The sequence below is a fragment of the Hermetia illucens genome, chromosome 4 (assembly GCF_905115235.1).
Source record: "Hermetia illucens chromosome 4, iHerIll2.2.curated.20191125, whole genome shotgun sequence".
Classification (NCBI taxonomy): Eukaryota; Metazoa; Arthropoda; class Insecta; order Diptera; family Stratiomyidae; genus Hermetia; species Hermetia illucens.
In genome coordinates, this window is record NC_051852.1 from 54,983,984 (window position 1) to 55,009,054 (window position 25,071).

Sequence of the window (25,071 nt, forward strand, 5' to 3'; positions counted from 1 at the left end):
ATTTTTCGGCAGGATAGGACAGAGTAGAGATCTGTTTCCCTTTCTGGGGTACACATTTTGAGCTTTCTCTCTCCTATTTTCCACCCAACGTCAGACATAAGATCATTTTGAAAAGTAATAATGGAGCCCCACATGACCATGCCCTGTGAGAAGAAAATGTATACCCACCCTTTTGCATATATGGAAAGCCTCCCTTCGAACACAACACAAAACGGCGCCGAAGGGATTCACAGACCATACTTTCTCACAAAATTTCGTGACAATTAGTTTGGGTGTAACAGACAGACAGATAGATATTGAATGAAAAGAGATTGTTGCCACTCTGGGTCCCCATCACCAAAATAGCGAGGAAGGAAAACGGTGGTCCGGCTCATCGAGTGCGTAATACCTCCAGTAACTGAGGTGGAGCTGGAGGAAATATGTGGTAGTACTGATAACGACAAGGCCCCAGCTTTGGAAGGCATCTTTAATGGAGCTTTGAAGCTGAGAGAGCCTAGTCTTCACGACTTTTCCCCTAATACTTTCAAAGCGTGCATAAAATTAGGAATATTCCTCGCTTAGTGGAAAAGGTTATAGTTGGTGTTGCTTTCCAAACACAATAAGTCAAATGAGGATCCTGGAAATCCCTATCATATCGTCCGATCTGCCTGTTGAATACAATGGGAAAGATGATGGAGAAAGTCATCTACAACAGACTATTACCCCAAGCAGCAAATACTGGTCGGAGCGCATGTATGGATCTCCACACGCCTACTCTAAGGTAGTTGGAATGCTGTGTTTGCATTGCATATTAAAAATGCAACCGAATTAAAGGAGCGTCGGCTGACGTACAGTGCTGTGAAAATTATAGGCACATGTTTTCATATTTCTAGTGAAAAATAATAAAATTTTTTTTTTGGCTTAGTCTAAAAATATGATGGTTCCTTTATTACCTCAGGGAAACGGTTTTTTTTCCCGAACTTGCTCTATTGGGAATATGTGGGAATTAAAAAAGGACAAAACGTCAAATTTAACCTGTGAAAAAATCTAAACTCAAATATTTAAAACATTTTTCTCAGAAACCGTTCATTTAATATGAAAAGCTCTTTCCGCTATTACTTATAATTTGAAGTAATTTTGATGGTAAACTTGAAACCAGGTTGTCTAATGGGGTTTCTGGTATGTTGTCCATGCTTTTATGATTTTTTCCCTAAGATATTTTACATTTTCAATATCTACCTATTCTTTATCATAGACTGTCCTGCCCATGCTTTATGGATATTCACTGTGGTTTATATTCAATAAACTCCGGGCGTTAGAAAATAACTATATGTTTTTTATCGAGATAGTAGTCTCACCTGGCAAATCACCATATCCGCTGAAGAAAACCAATTCGGAATTGATTACAATGGTTTAAAAATTGCATTCTCATAAGACGTTATGTGATGCCACGGAGCGAGGAACTTGAATCTTACTTACGTGGAAGCGTAGGATTTAGTGTTTGTTACTTGTTACTTTTGAAGTAATCGATCAGTTTTTAACAGAAAAGTGGGAAATTATTGCGTGAAAGAACAATCCTTCAATTTACCTTACGTTTCAGCAGCAATCGTAATAAGCTATAAAGCAAATTCTGGTAAGTACAACGTCCCGAAAACAAAGCTGTCAAAACCATACCATCGAAGACGCCTCTCTTGCAACTTTTCCACGATCGGTGCAACCCCATAACGATCGCGGATATCCTCATTTCGGATGTGATCTAATCGTGTGACGCCACTAGTCCAACGTAGCATCTTCGTCTTCATTACCGCAAGACGCCGTTCATTGTCTTTTATAGTCGGCCAACACTCAGGACCATAGAGAGCGACTGGACGACGACATTGCGGTAAATTTTATATTTGAGACGTTCGTTGATACGTCGATCACAAATAACACCAGTTGTGGAACGCCACTTCATCCAGGTTGCGTTAATGCGTGAAGCAATTTCATAACGCAGTTCTCCATTGGCTGATAGCGTTAACCCGAGGTATTTAAATCGCTCAGTTCTGGGCAGATCACTGCCGCTGACAGTGATTGTGCCTGTCTCATGGGGATCGGCCGTCAAAAATTCAGTTTTCTTTAAATTCAATCTGAGACCGTGTTGCATGAGGCTATCATTCCATTTTTGAATAAGTTGCTTGAGATGATTTTTCCTATCAGATGCTAGGAAAACATCATCTACATAAGGCAGTGTGTAGGGCGCAGGACGTTAGATATCCCGTGTGACGGTGTCCATAACAAGAACAAAGAGGAGTGGTGAGAGGGCGCTTCCTTGATGAACACCAACGGAGACACGAAGCGGTTTTGACACACCCTCCATACTTCGAACTTTACTTTTCGGATCGGTTCAATTGAACCCAGCGCACGAGTTCTTCTGGTACTAAGTGTTGTCGTAAAGCATACCAGATGAGTTCATGTGGCACACGGTCAAACGCTTTCTCTAAATCAAGAAATGCAATGTAAAGAGGGCGATGCTTCTCACGGTGTTTCTCCATGAGTAACCGCGCAGCGTGTATTGCGTCAGTAGTTCCGCAGTTCTTGACAAATCCGGCTTGATTCACGATTATTTCAACGATTTCGCGAATACGGTTGTCAAGAATGCGTTCAAAAATCTTCATGGTATGGAAAAGTAATCGGATCGGACGGTAATTTGCACATTCTGTTGGACTACCTTTCTTTTTCTATATTGGAACAGTGGTACTTTCTTGCCAGTCAGATGGTGTTCTTCTTTCCTGAATAGCCCGGTTAAAGAATTCACTGAGCCACAGTGTTGGGTCCCAGCTCTTTGCTTTCCAGAGCTCAGATGCGATGTCGTTAGGTCCTGTTGCTTTCCCCGATTTCATTTGTTTTATTGCTTCCTCGACTTCAGTTGCGCTGACAGTTAAGCCCATGAGTGTTTTACGTAGGTACCAGTCCTGGATACTTAATCCTACGGTCCTCTTCAGACACGGATTGATTTTGTGACCACAATCAGAGCCCTGCTGAGACAAGCAACAACGGAACCAGTCTATACCAATTGCATGGCTTAGCATTCATACTGGTGGATGCAAGAATTATCTAAATCTCTACCGAACTAAGGAATACGGCACCCGTGTTGAAACGCAACACCACGACGAGGCCCGAAGGTCTCTTCTCGCTTGAGCATAACCACAACCTTCATGAAACTTCCACTAGGGGGCCTACCGCAAATAACCGAGCTGTACTCACAACGGGAGTTCACCCGAAGTATGAGAGTCCAGGGGCTATCCCAGTTCCCATGGTACCAGTATACCCCTGGCAAGGTTTCGTGGCTATTGCCAGTTCAGATGAGTCCCCGTGCAGACTCATGTCTGATCGCCCTGATTAGGCCTTTGCAGCATTCGCCCACTGCATCACGGTCGGCAAGCCAAAGTGAGTACAGCGTCTCTATGAAGGTTCTCCTCGGCCACTTGGTTTTGGTTTGGCCGATAGGGTTGCCGCCCCGTCTTTCTCACCGCCACCTCCGCTGATATAATGGTGAGCTTCATCAGCCGATCATCAAATCGTTCGACTTCTGTAATGGTATCACGGAAACCCTCTGAGATGGCAATGCCGAAACCATATTGAGTGTGTGGGTTACCAAAATGGCGAAGTTTATAGCCATTTTTACCGCGCTCGCGTTCAATGTCGCAGCTTTTGTCACCAGACCATCGGGCTTCTTGCAGAGCGCAGATATCAATGCGCCTTTTCCGAAGGGCTCTTGCGAGTTCCTCGGTCTTTCCAGTTAGGGTACCAACATTTAGCGTGCAGACACGTATTTGCTTTGCTCGTTGTGTTCGGACTAACTTGCTTACGTCCTGACGCCGTACATGCGTCAAGAACCCTTGCCCATTTCTCGACAGGACCGGGGCCCGTCCTACCGCGTCGACTGAGGTGGATGCCCTAGTATTTCTCCGAGGCTTGTGACTCAATCCGATCATCATGTTTGTAACGACATTACATGCATTTTCTTAGTCGACCTGCCGCGGGGCCTGTCACCAAGAGAGATCAGGTAGGATTTAGCAAGGTAGAATAACTCCAACTATACTCTATTTATCTCTTTCCCTGATCTCAGCATTTTATTTTTGTTTTACTGAGGATAGTACAGAGTACGTTGCCTCAAACCGTCCTCCTTTATGTGGGCTTGGGACCATTTTGCAAGTCTAAGAAATTAAATTAAAGTAATCTCCTCCATATTGCTTCATAATTGATTTATATGCGCCAGCGTAAAAGCTATGGAAACAATGCAATGGGGAGAGTACAACTAGTATGTAAGGACAATGTTTACACGGTTTGGGGTAGTACCGAACACCGGTGCACAAGAAATTTCATTTGCATATTTACCTGGGCGGCGATAAAATGTACGTTTCCGCAAAAAAATGAATTTGCACTGAGCGGGATTCGAATCATGGGCCAGTTGAATATTCTGCGACATCTCTTCTCTTCTTCTACTTCAGCCTTTGTCCCGTTCACAAGCGGGGTCGGATCATCGTGATCGGTTTCGCCATTGAATAATAATAATAATCGTTGGCGCAACAATCCATATTGGATCAGGGCCTTGAAGTGTGTTAGAGCACTTCATTCAAGACCGTAACGGTACACTACAGAACACTGTAGGAGGCAATGTGGTCAGCATTGCGCTCGCCCGAGATTATTACCCTGATTTGACTCAGGTACTCATTCACAGCTGAGTCGACTGGTATCCGACGTCAAATCACGATACAAATCCCACTGCCACCAGTGAGACTTGAACCGTGACCTTCCGTACGATAGCTTTGTGCTCTAACCACTCAGCTATCCGGACACGCAACAATCGTGAAGCTTCTAAATCCCTATCCAGCGTATCAAACCGCTGCACGAAACCTTACCAGGGGTATACTAGTACCATGGGAACCAGGATAGCCCCTGGACTCACATACTTCGGGAGAATTGCTGTTGCATATGAGTACAGCTCGGTTGTTTGCGGTTAGCCCCTAGTGGCAGCTTAACGGGGGTTGTGGTTATGCTCAAGTGAGAAGAGACCTTCGGCCTTCGGCGTTTCAACACGGGTGCCGTATTCCTTAGTTCGGTAAACCATGCACTTGGTATAGACTGGTACCGTTGTTGCTTGTCTCAGCGGGGCTCTGATTGTCGTCACAAAATGGGATTAAGTCTCCCCGACTCAAGGACTCACTCACCACCGAAAACGTCTCACTCGCAGTTTTTCCACCATCGGCTCATTTATCTCTTGCTTCCTTTGCAATTTCGCGACTGTAAATCGAGTTTTCTCAGGACAACCGCTTCTAAGGTTTCGAAAGTGGGATCTTATGAAAACTACATAAAATTCTCAAAATCTGCTTTCAACTGAAACATCAAAAATAAATAATAGTGACATAAGATGCTTAATTTTAATTCTTAAATTCACTCTATATTAATTATTACAATTGTTCAATAAATGTTAACTCACGTTGAAATGATTTTTACAACAATGGTCGCAGAGAAACCGGATTGCGTCGAGCGATAGCGATAACTTTCAGAGGGGTTTTTGTGGAGTTATTTGTGCAACAAGGTATCAAATAGTATTTCATCGTCTTTCTTGACATTTCACGAGTGAAATTAATTTCGATACTTATATTTTTATGAGTAACTGCCAGTTCAGTAGACCTATTGAAGTCTGATCCTGATTAATCCAAACAAACAGTTTTTTTCAAAACAGAAAATAGAAAAAAATGGGGTCTAAGGCATTCTGATACTTTGTTGCATCGACTCTCCAGTTTCATGTGTTTGGTGAAAGCTAAACCATAACTTCACCTCCTCCTAAAGGTCTCTATATCATTATTATCCATTCTTGTCCAAAATCATGGCATTTGTACTGAAAGCCGTCCGCCAGGTTAATTTTTTTTGGACTTGCACCTCCACAAATCACATTTTTGCTTAAGGATCTTCTGTATTTCAGGTATCCGGTAGATACAGCCCATTTTCTGAAAAAAAACTGGCATCGTGATTCAAATTAAAAAGTTGAATCATTTATGACTAAAAAAAGCCCGTACTCGATATTCCCCAGAAAACGGCTCGTTTCACTATGGGGTAAATTTTACTCGGCCTCAAAATGGCCGTTAACTTTTTCCCAAGAGGCATAATAGAAACTCTCAATAAACCCACTTTGTGACGGTATTATAGCAGCACGATAGGCCTAACGGGGTTATCGAACAAGCTCTTGAATTTATATTTTTCGACAAAATAAAATATTTGAGTTTATACTTTTTCGAAGATAAAAATGGTTCCTTTTCCTTTCTTAAGTCTTATTTGTCCCCAATAACCGCAATATGGTAAATAAACAATTTCCCTGAGTTGGCATAAGTGGACAATATTTCCAAAAAAAAAATTTTAGGATTATGAGACCGGACCAATTGGGAAAAAACTTTCTTTCTCGATTGTTGGTGCACGGACCCCTCTGTTATGGGCTAGAACCCAAATTCAAAAAGTATATAGACGACTCGCGGTTTCGTCCCGGTGCCCTGGGAGCAGCGGTCACATGGATATTATTTGCTCACACGTCATGAGTATCAATTATATTGATGTTCAAAATCACCTAGTAATTTCTGAGGAAAATCAAATAAAAATATTTACTATTTTTTCCCACCACTTTTATAAGTGTCACCGGATATTTGCTCAGTTTGATCGAGAACTACTTCTCAGAGGGAACTTCCTGTTTTTGTTGAACAGGCTTTCTGTTGAACAAGCTCTTCAAAACCAAACTCCTAGGAATGCCATAGTTTCTTGTATGGCTTCCCTTCCGCATGCCCATATAGCCGTGTTTCTAGATGTGTGTTTTCAATAATGTTCCCATATTACCACCACGTCCAGATTCGAGTTTTGAATGGTTAGGCGAGAGCAGGTCATAGGCTACCTCACAATCGTAGAGGTTTATTTGTCTCAACTCCATTCGGGCATAGGATTCAGCTCTCTTCTATCTCTGTGTCTTCACACTTCCTGCACCTTTTCGTCCAATCGTGTTCACTAGTGCCTGCTGCTAAAAAATGACCGAAATCGAGGCACATTTTGAGGGATACTTGCCCCGTAAGCTAGCACATGACTTAACCTATGCTTATCTTCCCTGCGGTAAACAGTTGAACCCCTGAACCCAGCTGTAAGCTAATAATAGCGGTCTGTGTACCGCCGTCTTCTTCATTCGTTTTATCAAACTCTCTTCTATTCCGCTTACGTCTATTTGTTCCCAAGGCGAACGGCGAATGTCCACTTCCGTGGAGTAACGTTGCCCTCGGTGGTGACCTTCCAAGCTTCGAAATCTTATGAAAAAGTTCCGATGTGGGCCTCATTTACACTCTATTATAATCTCTTGTAGCATTAGACACTGTCTCCCACTACTGATGCACTGCGCAAATTAATACAATATCGCCACAGTAACCCCGGACCATTATTCCATTATTTGTTAGCTCTCTGGAAGTTCATCTAATTTACTCCACGTTAGCGGTGATAGTATCGTACCTTGTAGAAAACCTTGAGTAGTGTTCATGGCAATAGAGTTTGTACCTATTGGTACTTGTACTTCGCTGCTCTGTAACTTTCTGCCTATTCAGAAAGCGAGTGCGTTCCCGTTTATTTATTCGTCGATTTTGAGAAGGCTTTCAGTTATCAATAGGGAGTGTATTTGGAATCCTCCCTAAAGAACGAAAGAAGCTAATGGCTATTATTAGAGGGTCCAAAAAATGCCCAAGTTTTACATCCAGGTAAAAAGTCTGAGGAATTTGAAATTCAAAGCGAAGTTCACCAGAATTGCATCTTGGTACCGGTACGTTTTCTTCCCGGCGGAGTGAAATACAGGTGGTCCATAGAGCGTACTAGGAAGTCAATGCTTTTTAAGGTTTTGTGGAAAGCAAAACCTTATTAAAATCGATTCACTGTCTGTATGGCTGTCTGTCACACGCACTTTTCTCTAAACCGATCCAAACGAAATTTGGTGAACAGATGAGAACTATGAAATATCACGCATACAGCGAATAAATTTAGGTGAAGTTTAAAGGGGGCTCCCCATGCAAAGGGGGGATTCAGAAATGTTTTTTCACCGGATATAATCGTGTAGGGAATCACATAAAAGGTCTCGATTAGTACTTTCCGCAACTGGTATTAGTTTAATCCTGAATTGCAAAGTGCGCGAGTGAGGAGTCGAAATGTACGCACTTAAAGTGAGACAGGCCTCATTTTCGGAAACTAACCAACCTAAAAATCCGAAAAAATCAGGGTGGTGCGCTTAGATGAAATCTAGGCCACAAAATATGTCCCATTCGGATATCTGTTCAAATAAACTTACTAATATTTTATTTTAATTTAGGAGTACTAAATTTTGCGCCGACATAGAGGACTATCTTTTGCATACACATGCCACGTCTTATGGAAATTCGGCTATTAGTGTCAAAGTTATAGCAGTTTAAACTTATCAATTTCCTGCGAATTTATCGCATCATAAGCCATACAAATAAGATGCTGACTTCATAATTAACGATAATAATTGACATTCGAATGAAATATTAAAATTCCACTCACGAAGAATCTGCTTCTCCTTGGCACTTTTTGTATCTGTTGTAGGTTAAATTCTTCGCATTTGCTAATAATATTAAATTTGGAGTCTGAAGGGATGAGGTTGACTATTATCAATACAGGGCTTTCTCATATCTTCTTGTTTGTCTTCAGCCTTTGTCCCGTTCACAAGCAGGGTCGACTCATCGTGATCGATTTCGCCATTTTATTTTGTCAAATGCCTCATCTGGATGCAGTTTCGAGGTTTTTAGGTGTCCATCCAGCGTATCAAATCACCGTGGTTTTGTTGTTGTCAGAGCAATCTTGGTAAGCGAATTCTCGTTAATGTGAACTATGTGACAATACCATCGAAGACGTTTTTCTCGGAGTTTCTCTTCGACCGGTGCAACCCCATATCAATCGCGAATATCCTCATTTCGGATGAAATCAAAACGTATCACGCACCAGTCCAATGCAACATATTCGTCTCCATTACCGCAAGACGCCGTTCATTGTCTTTTATAGTCGATCAACACTCAGAACTGTAGAGAGCGTCAGACGGACGACATTGTGGTAAATTTTAGATTTGAGATGTTCGCTGATACGTCGATCACAAAGAACACCAGTTGTGGAATGCCACTTCATCCAGGTCCATTAATGGGTGAAATAATTTCGACCCGCAGTTCTCCACTGGCTGATAGCATTGACCCGAGATATTTAATTCACTCAGATCTGGGTAGGTTACTGCAGCTGACAGCGCTGAGCAATTTAAATATCTCGAGTCAATGCTATCAACCAATGGAGAACTGCGGGTCGAAATTGTTTCACCCATTAATGGACCTGGATGAAAAGAGAAACACAAAACCTTTTATACCTGAAGCGACAAGCTTCCGGTTTCCCGACTTGTTGTAATTTGAAATGTATTATATGGGATAGTAGATAAAACGAATCTGTAGGTATCTAAATAAAATACACAAAGATGGTTGAGAGGTTGCCCTATGGGAATCCTGACAAAGTCCAATGATTTCTCTAAACGAAATTCAAGCTTACAAATAACTCCAATATTGTATCAAATAAATTTAATATGTCTCCTCCAAATGCTAGGATTTAGCAACCTTTCAACCTTTGATTATATTCCCGACGTATAACACATAAGTTTTCATAAATAATGGGACTGTGAGGCTGAGGCATACTGGAAATTTTTCTATTATTACACAACAAAGTTAAGGAAGATTACCACGCCAACACTAAAAGTACCAAGCGGCCACATTGTCGGTTATGTGCATAAATCCCTTATATTTGAAGCATTCAGATTCCGTCTATGTTTGATAGCATTATCATGCAATGTAATGGTTCCGTCAGTGATAACCTTCAATGAAGTTTACCCGGCGTCTTTCAGTCTTTTCCAAAACAAGACACTAGCGGTCAGTAAGTATTTACACTCAGGGGTAGCAAGACCATGGGAAGCTTACTTTACCCGCCGGCTAGGAAAATGGTTAAATTAGTAAATATTTTTCTGTTAGTGACAATTTTGTGTAACAGTGCAATTGTGTCTAGTGACTTAGTTGATCAAAACCCGAAAGTCACACTACCTCATGGCGGTGTACTTGTTGGAAGTTATATGAAGTCTGCCAATGGGAGTCCTTTCAAGGTCTTCCGAGGAGTACCTTATGCGCAGCCACCTGTTGGGGAGTTGAGATTCAAGGCAAGTTATACTAAATTATTCGCATTGAAATTTATGTATAAGTCTGGTTGCGGTTTAAAATCAAGGGAGATCTCTTTTAAAATAATTTCACAATCAGAAAGTAATATAAGTATGCGTATCTGCTAAGCAGTTAGCATACAAGCAGTTCATAATCATAAGTCAGCTTTTTTTTTGCATTTGAATTCGTCTTCAATTGAAGATTCTTTCTATTTTTTTTCTATTTCCGAACCTTTGACCGCTTTCTAGAAATATCAACCAATGACCGGTATAGCCTGTCACCTTTTCGAACAGTGTATCTTTCAAGTTCTAAATGCTATAAAAATATAATATAATCGAACACTAGGATAGGAGGTTACGGGTTTGCAAATATTACTATTTTGTTTCAGATATACATGTATGTATGTATGTAACCTTGCGGTGAATTGTGGATACTGGCCAGATTCGTCAGAAAACGTAAACGTAGCGGATTTCAATCACGGTAGCCGGTCATTATGTCATTATTGTGAGGCAACTGATAAGCGATTTTCCAAAATGGGAAAGTGCGGATAACATTTTCCAGACTATAGGAGACAAGGGTTAGGCGGTAATTGAAAAAAGATCCTACCTGCGTTCAAATCTTAAATTATAAGAAAGGCAACATTTCAAAATGAGATAATTCCTAGTTTCTGTATTTGATTTTTTGTTCCTTTCTAATTCTGGCCAATCCGTTGGCTTCTGTCTTCTGTTATCGCTACGACGTGAATATTTTTGGTCACTGGGTGTTGACGTACTCAAATTTTCAGATTTTATACAGAAGAAATGCATATATGTATGTATGTATTTATAATAGAATACGTCGGCAATCGGCGGTTGAAAATATTGAACTTAGCTCATTAAGACGTCGAAAACTATGTTTACCGTGGGTTATTATACAGATTTACAAACGTATTTGAAATTAAATTTAGAAACATCAATCTTTTTACTTTGCTAGAAGTTTATTTCTGTAATAACCTTTGTTCCGTTCTCAAGCGCGATCGGGCCGTTTTGATCGGTTGCGCAGTTTTATTTGATCAAGGGTCTGATCTGGATGTAATCGTGAGGCCTTCAAATCATCATGCAACGTATCAAGCCACAGTTGTTTCGGCCGCCCTCTTGGTCACTTACCATCAACTTCAAACCGAATCTTGGCAAGTGAATCCTAGTTAGTGCGAATTTTATGACCATACCATCGAAAACGCCTCTCTCGGAATTTTTCCATGATCAATGCAATCCTCTAAAACGATCCCAATTGCTCCTGAATTCCTATCTTGCCGTGACCTACGTCAGGTATTCGTAGAATGTACTTTGGTTCTTTGCTATAACTCTATATTGGGCTTCCTATAGTTTTTGAAGCTTGTTCTTTGTCGCCACTATTTTGGCGTTTACCGTAAAATTATCTACCCTCCGTCAATCTTAATCTTTCCTTCATAAAAGCCTCCCTCTTCTTCAGCTGTTGTCCCTCTCAGAAGCAAGGCCTTGATTGGTTGCGCTTTTTTGATTTGGTTGAAGTCGGAAAGCTCTCAAATCACCATGCAGCGTATCAGGCCATAGTTGTTTCCGTCAACCTTTAAGTCGTTTCCTATCAACATGTTCGACCAATCTTCGCATGTAAGTTCTCGTTAACGCGAATTTTTCCACGATTGGTACAACCCCATATCGATTGGGGAAGTCTTCGTTTCGGATGTAATCATGATGTGATACGTTGGTAGTCCAACGCAACATCATTGTTTCCATTACCGCGAGGCACCACTCACTCTCTATCTCGCAGCTAGCATCTTTTTTTTTGGGAGTAGGGTAGGTGAATGCGTTTACGCACAGAGTGTTGGACTCCCGCAACAGCACGCTGGCGGACTACCAACTAAACACCTCCCTGTCATCAGAGAACTAGCCTGGAACCGTTTGACACATTACTTCGGGCTAGCCCTCCCGCTCTCCCGGCTTTGGGAGCCTTCAAGTCAGGGAATTCCTTTCACCAACGGGAGGGGAGGGGAGGAAGGGAGCTGTTAGTTCAGGGAACCCCTTACCGTCCGATCCCTCTGCCGGTCGAGTTCAATCTTCTTCGTAGTAAGAAGAGCCCGAACATAATGCGCAATACGATTCCAGCTGCCAGCGCTCTTCAGCATCTCTCTGACAATGTTGTCTGGAGAGAGCTCCCCTGTGTCTGCATAAAGCTGCTGGCGGAGGCCGTCCCACCTCTCGCAAGAGAAGAAGGTGTGTTCAGCGTCATCCGCCACTCTATTGCAGAACACACAGTCAGGAGATCGCGCCTTCCCAACTCTATGCAGGTAAGACTGAAAACCTCCATGCCCACTTAGAAGTTGGGTAAGGAAGTAATCAATCTCACCGTGCTTTCTGTTCAACCACGGGTCTAATTTGTCGATGAGCCGCGCAGTCCACTTGCCCCTTGGCTCATTTTGCCAAGAAAGTTGCCACTCGTTAAGGGTGCGTTGACGTTCTTCACGGGCAACCACTTCTCTTAAGTTTTCGCCCTTACGGCGATAGATAGCTTTGCGCTCTTTGGGAAGGAGGGCAACGGGGATCACTCCCGCAATCACCATCACAGCCGGTTCGGAGACAGTGCGATAAGCAGACGCCACTCGCAAAGCTCCCCGCCTCTGCACTTGAGCGAGGCGTTTACGATGCACCTCCTTGTCAAGGGCATCAGCCCATACCTCCGCACCATAGAGAAGGACGGACTGCGTTGCTCCCATGAGGAGACGTCTCCTAGTTGATATAGGGCCGCCAACATTCGCCATTAGCCGACTCAAGGCCGCGACTCCTGCTGCAGCCCTGTCCGCGGCTGCTTTGATTTGCTCGAAGAAGCTCATCTTCGAGTCGAGCATTAAACCAAGGTATTTAACCGTTGGTTTTGACTCTATAGTCAACTCGCCGATCGATATGGGACGCAAGGTCGGGATTCTTCTTCAGGTCAGGATGACTACTTCGGTTTTTTCCAGCGCAAGGTTGAAACCGTGAGCAGTCATCCATCCGCTTACCCGTCGCATCAATATGCCAAGTCTGCTTTGCGCCTGTTCAACAGTGCGTCCGGCAACAAGTGCCGCAACGTCGTCTGCATAACCGACCAGGCGCGACTCTTCAGGCATATCGAGTCTCAGCAGACTATCGTAGGAAGCGTTCCATAGGGGGCGACACCGCGGACAACAGTTTATAAAATTGTAGATTTAAGATCCGAGATATTTAAGTCGCCCAGTTGTTGGCAGGTCGCTGCCGCTGACCGTGATAGTGCGTGTTTCATTAGGGTTGGTCGGATTTATTCATGTTTTGTTGCCTGAGGCAATCATTCCACATTTGGACAAGTTGCTTGGGATCAGCTTTGCTATGAGACACTAGTAAAAGATCCGGCCGTGCGTAGGGCGCTAGACTTTAGATGTCTCGTATGATAGTGTACATAATAAGAATAAAGAGAAATGGTAAGAGGGTGCTTCCTTGGTTAACAACAACAGAGATACGAAGCGACGAATACGATGAGATCAATGGCAGCCATGCATATGATCGAAGAAGGACATTCCGTTGGTGCAGAACACTGTACTTCGGCCAGTCAAACGAATTTTCTTCCAATACCCATATGAAGTTTGCTTATCTATATAAAGAAGCGAATAAAGTTAAGTTACCACTTCGGCGCGTCGACAAAGACGAAACTGTAAGTCGTCTCTTTTCACAGACTGGGTACTAGTCAAAAATAGAGGATTACGTGGATCAGAGGTAGTGGAAGTAGATTCCGGCATTAAGGGACAAAGGGCTGTCTCAGGCCTTTCAATTCAACATACAGCAGCATCAGCTCGTTAATCCGTATTCCATGTTCATCCCAGAAGCGTTTTGCAGGCACGATGAATTTTGCATTCTAAAATATATTTCAAAATATTTATGTCATAGAAGTATAAATATCTTCACACCTTCAGATGGAAATCTTAGAAAGTCGCTGGCGTGACAGGTTGTAGCAATACCTAAGAAAACCACCCCTTGCTTTGCTTGTCTCCCCACTTTTTGCGGGGTATACAGGTTCATACCTCCAATCCCATGTTAACAACCCGGTTCTTTTTTTGCGTTCGTTGTAGTTTCTGATGGTTATTCTGTTTTCTCACTATCTTAGCCTTCACTGTGGTGCAGGTCTCCTCTGTTTCCAGCGTCATATGTTTACATACATTATATCCTTCAACCTCTACCTCTCCACTTAGAATAATAAAAAATTGGGTATTCCGGGTGCGTGAGTACAGCAGTAGATTCAGGACAATTGACAAACTGTTGAAGGTGTTACTGGGCCACAACGCGGCAGCCAAGCTTCTAGCTGAATCGAGCACCTTCTCCCACAGATGCACATATATTCTCTCTTTTCATTCGAGGGTACTCTACAAACACCACTATTTGTTTTAGTCTCCGACAAGACTAGAAGTTGGTTTGGAATCTAGATCTAACTGAAGAGACTTTAATTCTAATAGGTGATTATTTTATTTATTAATTTACAAAACAGCGGTATCATTTCTCACTCGTAATATGGTACACAACTTCTAGGAGAAATGGAGGAAGTGGCTTATAGAAATTATGGTTTGACGAAATCAATTTATCGTCCAGCTCCTTCTCTTCTTCAGGACTCCGGTCTTCGAACCATTTGTCGACTATAACCGATTTGAGCTTTTTATGGTTCAGGGTGCTAATAATTGCTTTGATGGTCTTGTTTGTACTCTTCACAATGTGCTTTAATATGCCAAACCACCTCCTTCTATACATGATCGGGGAGTTTCCTACAGGATAATTTGATCACTGAATATCATAACCTTATTCATTTACACCCTTTAATTATAGGGGCATCCTCTAGAATGAGGGCATAATCAAAGTTCTATGTGCTAAGTTCAAATTTTCTTTAGCAAATTCATTTACTTCCCATTCCCTTCTTTGTGGAATGTTCCACTCTCTATACTTCTTCCGCTACATTCACTTTAACCTACCCTCGAGCATCTGTCCCAACAAACATTCTGCCTTTCCAACTCTTTCTAGTAATTCCTTCTACACCCCTCTGTTTACTGCCCCCTTTTTAAAGAGTACTCGTTTTGTCCTATACCTATGAATGCCTCGGACTGCAATGTTCACTATCGACCGCTTACGTGAGTTAAGTGTTTGACTGTTGAGAATGTCAAATCGTGAACCAGAAATCATATTTGCAAATTAAATGCCATGAAATTATCTACGAGATTATAATGAAAAAATTATAATTCAAACAATATTTATGTCTTGCATCATAATTTTAAATTGTTGTTCCACAATGGGAGGGGTAACCTGTTGATCGAAAGGCAAATAGCTTGAATAATTCGTCTGAGAATATTGATGAACATTATAATAATAATAATCGTTGGCGTAACAATCCATGTTGGATCAGGGCCGTGAAGTGTGTTAGAGCAATTCATTGAGGACCGCAACGGTACACTACAGGATAACAGTACTCTGTAGGAGGCAATGTGGCCAGAATTGCGCTCGCCCGAGATTATTACCCTGATTTGACTCAGGTACTCATTCACAGCTTACTCAACTGATATCCGACATCCAGTCACGACAACGAATCCCTCTGCTCCCAGTAAGATTTTAACCGCGGCCCTCTGTACGACAGCCCAGCGCTCTAATCACTTGAGCGACCCGGCCACATTGAACATGAAGATTGGGTTGCCATTCAAAATTCTTTCTTCCTCGGTCGTTACTTATGTCATCGGGCCGCTTTTCCAAAAACGTTTTGATGCGTCAGAGGGCATGATAGCATCAGCACAGAGACTGCTGTGTCGTGAAGTATCTACCGGACAACAGAAGCTTCGGAGGAGATGTGCGTTTGTGTTGATTGACTCACTACTATCTGAATATGCCGATGCACATTCAAGCTTTTGCGGAAGGCGTGGCTGTGCTCGCTGTTGGTTGGGTCTAGGAATGGTATGTAGAGACATACAAGGCGCATTTGTCTTGCTAAGCAATTCTGACATGGTCTTTCAGTAAATCCAAAAAAAAACCTTCTGGAGAAGAATCTTGTAACCCTTCAATTCTCCGAAGAAGTGAAATATCTGGGAGTGCTGTTACAGCTTATGGGCTGAGTCACTCCGAAAATCATTCAGGAATGTAGAAAGCGAACTCTGGGTATTTGACCACTGTACTGTAGAGGGAAATGAAATATCGTATGCCTTAACAAACAAGTTGGAATACCGGAAGCGTTTTGTGTTCATCTTATCTGTGCAACTTTCTAGGCACATTTTCCTGATCGTATATGGCTAAAAACCCAAAATATTCCTTCATGTCTTTTAAAAGTACAAGAAATACGTACACATTACAGACGCAAATATTATGTTCACACTAAATTTTGGATTTACTTCGTGCATAAAAGTATACATATGTACATACATACCGCTTGTTCAATGTACAAACATATCTCTCTGAATCAAGCACTACCCCAAAGCTTCATTTGCATTAACATGTAAATACATACATTTGCATGCGTGGACTAATTGATATTGATATATGAATGATTAAAAACCTAAAACGAAATGATTTCATACGACCTGCCAATCACGTGAGCTCACTTTGTTGTGGTATTGACGAATTAATACGTTATGATGACGTCGTTAATAATAGTTGAATCCACTTCAAACATCCCAAAATTATGCTTTATGTTATCCTTTATGCAAGGGCCAAATTTTGTAGTACTAGCATGTATTTAACGGGGGTTTCCGGCTAAATTTCTAAAATATGCTACTATACTATTATTAACTTTATTTGTGCAGATATCGAAACGGGGTGTATTTTGAGGAGATTTCCTTTAGATACACCACTATGATTTTTTCAGATTTTTCGGTTGGATAGGTTCTGAAAACGAGACCTCTTACACTTTCAGGGGGTCATATTTTGAGTCCTTACTCCCTTACGTTTCACCCGATATCAAATATAAGATCAGTTTGGAAAAATACTAAACGAGAGTCGACAACATTCTATGAAAAAAAAATTGCACCCTCCATTCACATATACGCGGAGTCCCCCTTAAACTTTACACAAAATGGCACCACTTGTTGTATGTAAAGGGAACAACAGACCACATGCTCACTAATTTTCGTGACAATCAGTTCAGCCGTTTCCGAACAAATCGGGTGTGATAGACACACAGACACCGACTCGATTCTAATAAAGTTTTGTTTCTCACAAAAACTTTAAAAATTGTCAAATTTTCCACACGTCGGCACCGGAGCTAGTAATTGAAGTTTGGATAGAACTGGCAAATGTAATCAAAAACTGGGGACTGCTGCAATGACCCCGAGGGCACACTGATTTTACTGTTATTGGTTATGGCTCAAATTACCATATGCTATACTGAATCTCAGCACCTAACTTTCATGGATAATTTCTGACAAGAAGCTTCAAATGAAAAGCAGATATAACATGAGTCTTTTCAAGGGGGTCATCCCGTGTGTCGGATCGGCGAAATTGGATTTTTTTTGGCATCAATTGTATCTAGATGTAGTGTAGAATATATGGACAAAGTGATTTTTTGATATTCGGAGTCGTTCGGAAATGATAGTGTTAAACACATGATAAGTCACATGCCAGATTTATGTCGACCACCGTAATAAAGCTCATATTTATCGGTCCGAATGACTTCGCTAAAAGGACAAGAATTGAAACCAAGGCTGCACATGTGTTTTTTCAAGAGACGTTTTTATGGACTAGGTATAGCAGATTAATGGTCAGTTAAGGTTTTATGGCTAAAAATCGCCTTCTACTTTCTACTTTTGCGTCTTTCTCGAAACTGCATGTTGAAAATCGGCTGCCACCACAGCTCAAAAGCTGCCCAACGTAATTCTTTGAAATTTTCAATACTTATTCACAACTTATTTCTACGGTCCGAAAACTAGGATAATTGCGATTCATTCAGTAGTTTTTTTATTCATTGAAGAGGCCATGTAAAAACACCAAAATTCACAAAAAAAAGTTTAACAAGGCGCTAAAAATTTACTTTTTTAATATTTTTTAATAATCCTAGTTTGCGGACTGTAGTACAGTGTTTTAGAGCACTTCATTCAAGACCATAACGGTACACTACAGGATTACAGAACCCTTTAGGAACCAATGTGGTCAGCATTGCGCTTACCCGAGATTATTACCCTGATTTGATTCAGGTACTCACTCACAACTAAGTCCACTGGTATCCGACGTCAAATCACGATACAAATTCCACTGACACCAGTGAGATTTAAACCGCGATCTTCCGTACGACAGCCTTATGCTCTAACCACTCAGCTATCCAGAAGATTACGATGACCCATGAAACTAGGAACATCAATTTCAATCTTCAGTCCCTTGAAACCCACTACGTCGCTCGGTGAAGACTGCATAAAAACAAGGAGGAATAGTGTCGTCGACAAAATGGAACCCCTTCGGACTGGGATTTGTGTCTCAAATTCTTTAGCGATAAAGAGGAGATCTGAACATTCTGCATTGCTCCACAATGATGAGAAGGGTGTTAATATGGTCGCCGCTCTTTGATAATTTCTGGGACAAGTTTAGTTAATGTGTTTGCGATGGCAAAAAGTAGGGAAAATATCCCTCCAATTGCCACACTGAAGAAGAGTCCCCGTTTTCATCCACTCCTCTGGAAATATTCCGCATTCCCAGGATTTAAAGGTAAGTCGAAATAGCAGATCTGCAAAGATTGCTGGAAATGCAGAGAATAATTCCACGGCAAGGCTGTTAAATAGTCGTAGGTCGTGGGTTCACCGATATTATTCCTGACGACCACCTGCGAAACGTGTTTATCTATAGCTTTCGGCCAGCTTTTGAAGTAGCTGCGAACGCTAACTGAAGGCGCTCCTAAATCGTCTCCAGATCGCGATACACGGAGCGGAGTACATTGTCGAGTTTTACCATCTTACCTCGCCTAACTTGAGAATATCCACACAAACCGTTGAAGAGAACAGAAGGTTGTAAGCAAAATATCAGCCCACCTCGTGGCATGTGGGCCCGAAATATTGATATTTGCATAATAACAATATTGTGACTATCTTTAATTAGAAAAACTTAATTTCCTATAAAAGCTGGTTTTTTAATTTTATCTCCATGATGGTTTACATTTTTGCAGTCGCCTGTACCAGCTAAACCATGGACTGGTGAAAAAGCTGCCGATAAGGACCCAAATATGTGCCCACTTCAAAACTCTTACGAGAGAAACTTCGAAACGGTCGGCGATGAAGACTGCCTTTATCTTAACATTTATGTGGCGGAGGTAAGCTCATTTTACTAACCCGCGTGGGAATTTGTTAAAATCCAATTTATTTCAGGTGAAGACAAACCAGAAACCTCTTTCTGTTATGGTTTGGTTCCACGGTGGTGGCTGGATGACAGGAAACGGAAATTCAGCTTTATATGGACCCCAACGATTATTAGATCATGATATCATTTTGGTAACTGGAAACTACCGTCTTGGGGCGTTGGGATTCCTTAGCACTGGAACCGAAGACTGTCCTGGAAATTTCGGAATGAAAGACCAGACGATGATGCTAAGATGGGTGAAAAAAAATATCGAAGCGTTTGGTGGAAATCCAAACGATGTAACTATTTTTGGAGAAAGTGCTGGTGGGGGAAGTGTTGGATATCATATATTTTCGCCACTGTCCAAAGGTTGACTTGGTACGAGTATGTTTGGTTTAAACTAAAATGGATCATTTATTCATCTTCTAGGACTTTTCCACAAGGCTATTCTACAATCTGGCACGAATTTTAATGAGTGGGCTTTCGGCGAAAAAGAGGTTGTACTTGAACGCACCAAGAAAGTTGGCGAGTTACTTGGTTGTCCAGCAACTGATGGAAATTGGAAGGTGTTCATTGAGTGTCTGCGAACTAAGTCAGCGAAGGACATAGCATCTATTGTTAAGCAGCACTTTGTATGTTGGCATTTTCCAAGCCAATTTCGATGATAAATTTTTCACTATTGTAAGTTGGTGATGGATACTAGGGAAGTGGCTTCTTTTCTTTTCAGAAATATGATATCGACCCGGCCGTCGTATATCCAATTGTGGCTGAGCCTGATATAGAAGGGGCGTTTATAACGAAATCCCCTGCTGATATTGACATTGCTCCAAGTGCCGAAGTCCCTATTATCATCGGTATAACAAGTGAAGAAGGAGCTATGAAATCCCCAAGTAAGCTAGGATTTCTTAATTAAATACTTAAAATAAGGCTAAACGGTAACTTCAGGTTTGATCAACCTCATGTACGATGACTTCATTTCGCATTTCGACGAAGCTCTTCCAGTCCTCTTATTCTATGATCATAAACCTAAAGATGTCCAAAAGGAACTAACAAAACGGATCGATGAATTCTATTTCAAGGGAAAGCGAAACTGGTCGAAAGCAGATCATCACAACTTGACTAATGTGAATATAATCTCCATCTTGACCCTTTTTTCTACTTTTAAATTCCAATGATTTCAGCTCTTTACAGATAATTGGTTCATTTGGGGCCAGGATAAATTTTTGCGGCATAGATTTGCGGCAGCTAAGAAAGGTAAAGTTGGTGCTACATACGCATACCTATTCGATCATCGAGGGCCAAAATCAATGACAGAGGATTTCCATGGGTTGGAGGAATATTATGGTACCATTCTGCCTTTTCAATATATTTCGATAAAAAGAAGTTGTGTCTGTAACTGTTTTTTTAGGAGTTTGTCACACGGACGAGCTGCTTTACTTGTTCTTTTATAAAGTACTTGACATAGACGGCGGAGCTAATGACAGAAAAATGAAGTGGGCGATGCCCCTTATGTGGACAAGTTTTGCTAAAACTGGGTAAAATTGTTTGTGTTTTGCCTCGAATAGGCACTAATTCAGTTTTTCATGGATGCAGAAATCCCACTCCTGATGATTCGGAAATAACGGAATGGGTGCCTGCCGACAGATTCCCTTTGAAATATGCTCACATTGGAAGGAAAACCAAAGAAGATTGGACTATTCTTACAAATGAAGAAGGTCTATATGAAGACCGGGTACAGTTTTGGAGAAGTCTTGAAAAATATTATTAACAGTATATGATCTATGACTTGAAATAAATTATATCTTTTAAAGTTTATTACTGGGTTTGGCTATTTGATTAACTAAACATCTTTTTTTGAAAATAAATAAGACAATGGAGGTCTTTTCTTCAAGGAAGCGTATTTTATTAGACGGCAATAGACGAACAGCATAAACAAGCCTGCAAATCATAAGCTGAACGCTTGAGTTATCAAAGGCTTTGTGTTTTTCCTATCTGAGGAACTTTAGATGCGCGTTCCACCATTTGTACATACATGGCGAGCAATTCAAAATAATCCTTGGTGTGGGGCCAGGTTCTCATACGTTCTCCCCCTGGTGGTCGCTGGAAACTGTCTTCGGCAAGTCATAAGTGTGCCCGGCTGGGTGTATTCTAATTTGCAAAATAATAAACCGGCGATAGAAGATGAAGAGGTGTTGATGCCAGGCGCATCATCGGAGGATAAACTTCTAGCATCCAACCAAGGAGGCAGTAATAATGGTGCCAGTCGAAGTACCGCTGTGCTGAAGCCAACAGCAGACACTTCCAATAGCAAAGCGAAAAACGGATTAGGTGTGCCACAGTACTCCTATCCTGAACCTATCGACGACGGTGGGTTACGAAGGAACAAGGACCGACAAGAATGCCGGCCACCGGATGCCAGCAAAAGGCAGAAGTCCACTGGAGCCCTACTCAAGAGCCAGTACCAGAAGGTCTTTCATATTCTGAGCAAGGTTACGAAAAATAAAGATGCCGGTATTGTCGACAAATGGGGTGAAAAGGACCTTTCTAAATACCAGGCAATTTTAGAGGAATACAACAACAAATGCCCTAGAAACCACCAAGACCTAACGCTTTCAGATGGGGTTGAACAACAGAATAAATAACCACCGCGAACACTGCGAAACCGTTCAGCGACGTGGCCAGTAGACAATTACGTCTGGCGCTGCCCGTTGGTAATAAGGATAGCCTCGTGGCGCTGGGAAAGACGAACGCGGACAACAGTAATCATGATCTTAGGAGTTTGTGGCATCAAAGTCACGGGCTCCTCGAAGCGACAACTGATACTTATTTAGTCTATCATTCCATCTGGTGTATTCATTTTCAAAAATACTGAAGGCATATTTACTACATATATCCATTCTATGGAAACAAATATTCTAGATTACAGTTTACATAAATGTGTACATATATATATAAGGTTGCCCTTCACCCTTTGGTGGGTGTAGCACATCAACCAAGGTGCTTGTTTGAAATAGTGTCAGATAAGAGAACTTTGATGATACGATGCAGACAGATATTCACGAAACCTTGGAGTTTTTGAGCTCGCTTTCCATGTGCTACTCCCATAGAGCAACACGAAAAGAATACTGGCACAGAACAGTCTCAAATTAATCTTGGTGTTGAGATAACTGCATTTCTAAATTTTAGACAGGACAGCGAAAGCGAATCTAACGTTATTAATGCGTCGGGCAACATTTAGTTAGGCGGCATCGTCGGCAGAAGCCACGCTTCCTAGATATAAAAATTGATGGGTGCTTTCGATGCTCTGCCCATTAATGCAGATGCGGGAGGAGGGAGGTCGGATGAGGGGTTAGACTGAGTATCTTGGTTTTGTTGGTGTTTATCATTATCATCATACTTGCCTCTCTTTCCAAATCCAGAGTCATTTGGCCAAATTCCATGACGCCGTGGGAGGGCAAAAAGTGTAATCAGCGTAATCGATGTGTTTGACGAAAGATATTATTGTTCGTTAAATTCCTCCACGTGATCCCGACAAGGCAGCATGAAGAAGGGGACTGATAACAAGAAGAAATAATATCGATGACAGGGTGATTTTACCTCGGTGACATTTTGTGCTATCATATGTCGTTCTGTTAATAGCTATTAGTTTCTCCGGAATGCCCACCCTGCGTAAAGCACTGCAGATATACTTGATGATGATCACTCTATCGAAATCTTGCAGCAAAGATCTATATTCCGCGCACTGTTCCAAAATGATCCAAAGAAGGTTTATGTGGTAAATGCACGGTGATCCGGAGCAGAAGCCAGTCTGCTCTCTGTCGATCAAGCTTCCGAGATGTTCTTTTATGCGTTCCAGGACTATTTTGGCTATTATCGTTGTGACGGCAGGAAGCACATAGATACCTCTTCCAATGTTACATTCGAAATGTGGAATGTTAACGATCATCCCCTTCTTCCGCTCTTTGGCAAAGATGCGATGGTTTTACTTCGTTTGAGTGAATTGATGGCCGAAATGATTTCTCTTCCATTTCATCGACAAGAGAAGGAACCTCGCCGGATGTAACACGGTTAAAAGTCGTGGTGAAGTATTCTTTCCACCTCTTTAGTTGTTCACCATCATGGATGAGAATTCGTTAACGTCTTTCACAGGACCATCGAAGGAGTTTTGACTTCATGCAAGCTCTTACTTGGTGCGATATACAGCTCTGAAATTATTGCGATCTGAGACAAATTCTCTCTTGTCTCGCGTACACTGCACTGAAGTTCTCGAAATTTCACGCTCGCAATCACTTGCAGCGGTCAGTAGAGCCTTTAATCCCTTTCGTTCATCGATCTGCTTCCACGACTTCGCAGTCAGTCAGATCTTATGACGACTTTTCTGGACATGGCTGGCGACTTGTGAAGCACTCGAGAAAAGAGCATTTTTGATTACGGCACAATCCTCATCGATATTCTCAGGCGTGTTATTCAGTACATCTGCCGCTCCGTCAGCAATATAATTTTTTCACTGTCAAGCAACAGCTGGGTCATACAAGTGGTTAATGTGATATTTAGAAGGTCGCAGCTCCCCAACCCTGCCAGAAGTGGCGGACGCAACACGCAAATGAACGTAAACGACTATCAGATGGTGATCCTTTTCGAGGTCGACGTCAGCGGCTCTCTTGTTACGCACATCCAGGAGACAACTCCTAAATCTACTGTTGATCCCAAAGTGGTCGATCTGATTGTTCGTACAACGTCGGTCAGCTGAAATCCAAGATACCTCTGTACCCGAATGTGTCACCAATGACGAGGCGGTAGAATACACGAACCTCCCACCATTACCGTTACAGTAACTAAGATCGTGTTTTCCTTTCACATTCCCGAGCAAGGTATTGTCAGATCACATCTTGGCGTTTAGATCACCCATCACGATCAAAATGCCACCTTTATGAGGCTTCCCATGAACTGTGTTTAATTTCTTATAGAAAGCATCCTCACCTTTGGTCCATAGCATTGTACAATAATGATGCTCCTTAACTTGGACCGAAACCTTGTAGTTAGAAGTCTGTTAAAAACCGACTCGCTGGTCAAGAGAGCGCTTCTTGCGGTAGCCGTCAGCAGCAACCCTACACCGGATTCGCGTTTGCTACCACTTGGCTTTTCATAGTACAAAAGCATATTGCCATAAATGTGCAAGGAGAAGAGGAATACTCTTCAGAGTCTCACCATCTGGCTTAGACCCAGAATGTCTAGTTTATATCGCTGGAATTCTCGCTCAAGTTCGAGAAAGTGAGCATTCTGAGGCCCCTTGCTACCGTTGTAGAAGAGCATGCGCACATTCCAGCAATCAATCATAGTCTGTCTTTGATAGCCAAAGGCCGTTGCCGTGAGATCAGCCCCTATCCAAGGCATTGTTCACGTTTCGGAAGCAATAAAGTTTCAAATTTACAGGCCGCTAGCTCACAAATTTCTACCTCTTTTAGCCGCCTCTTACGGCAAGCAGGAAAGGCTTATGTATTCTTATGCCCGAACTCACAGGGCACGATGTA

The 25,071-nt window shown here is 42.0% G+C and overlaps 1 protein-coding gene across 1 annotated transcript; it reads left to right on the forward strand.

Annotated features, from left to right (window-relative positions):
- The first annotated feature begins 9,944 nt into the window (after positions 1-9,944).
- Positions 9,945-21,355, forward strand: LOC119655745 (esterase FE4-like). Its single transcript, XM_038061799.1, has 9 exons — positions 9,945-10,234; positions 19,371-19,514; positions 19,570-19,909; positions 19,970-20,172; positions 20,268-20,430; positions 20,486-20,664; positions 20,722-20,884; positions 20,949-21,075; positions 21,134-21,355. The coding sequence occupies exons 1-9, from the start codon at positions 9,989-9,991 to the stop codon at positions 21,306-21,308; spliced, it is 1,740 nt and encodes a 579-aa protein (XP_037917727.1). The 5' UTR covers positions 9,945-9,988; the 3' UTR covers positions 21,309-21,355.
- Positions 21,356-25,071: the final 3,716 nt, after the last annotated feature.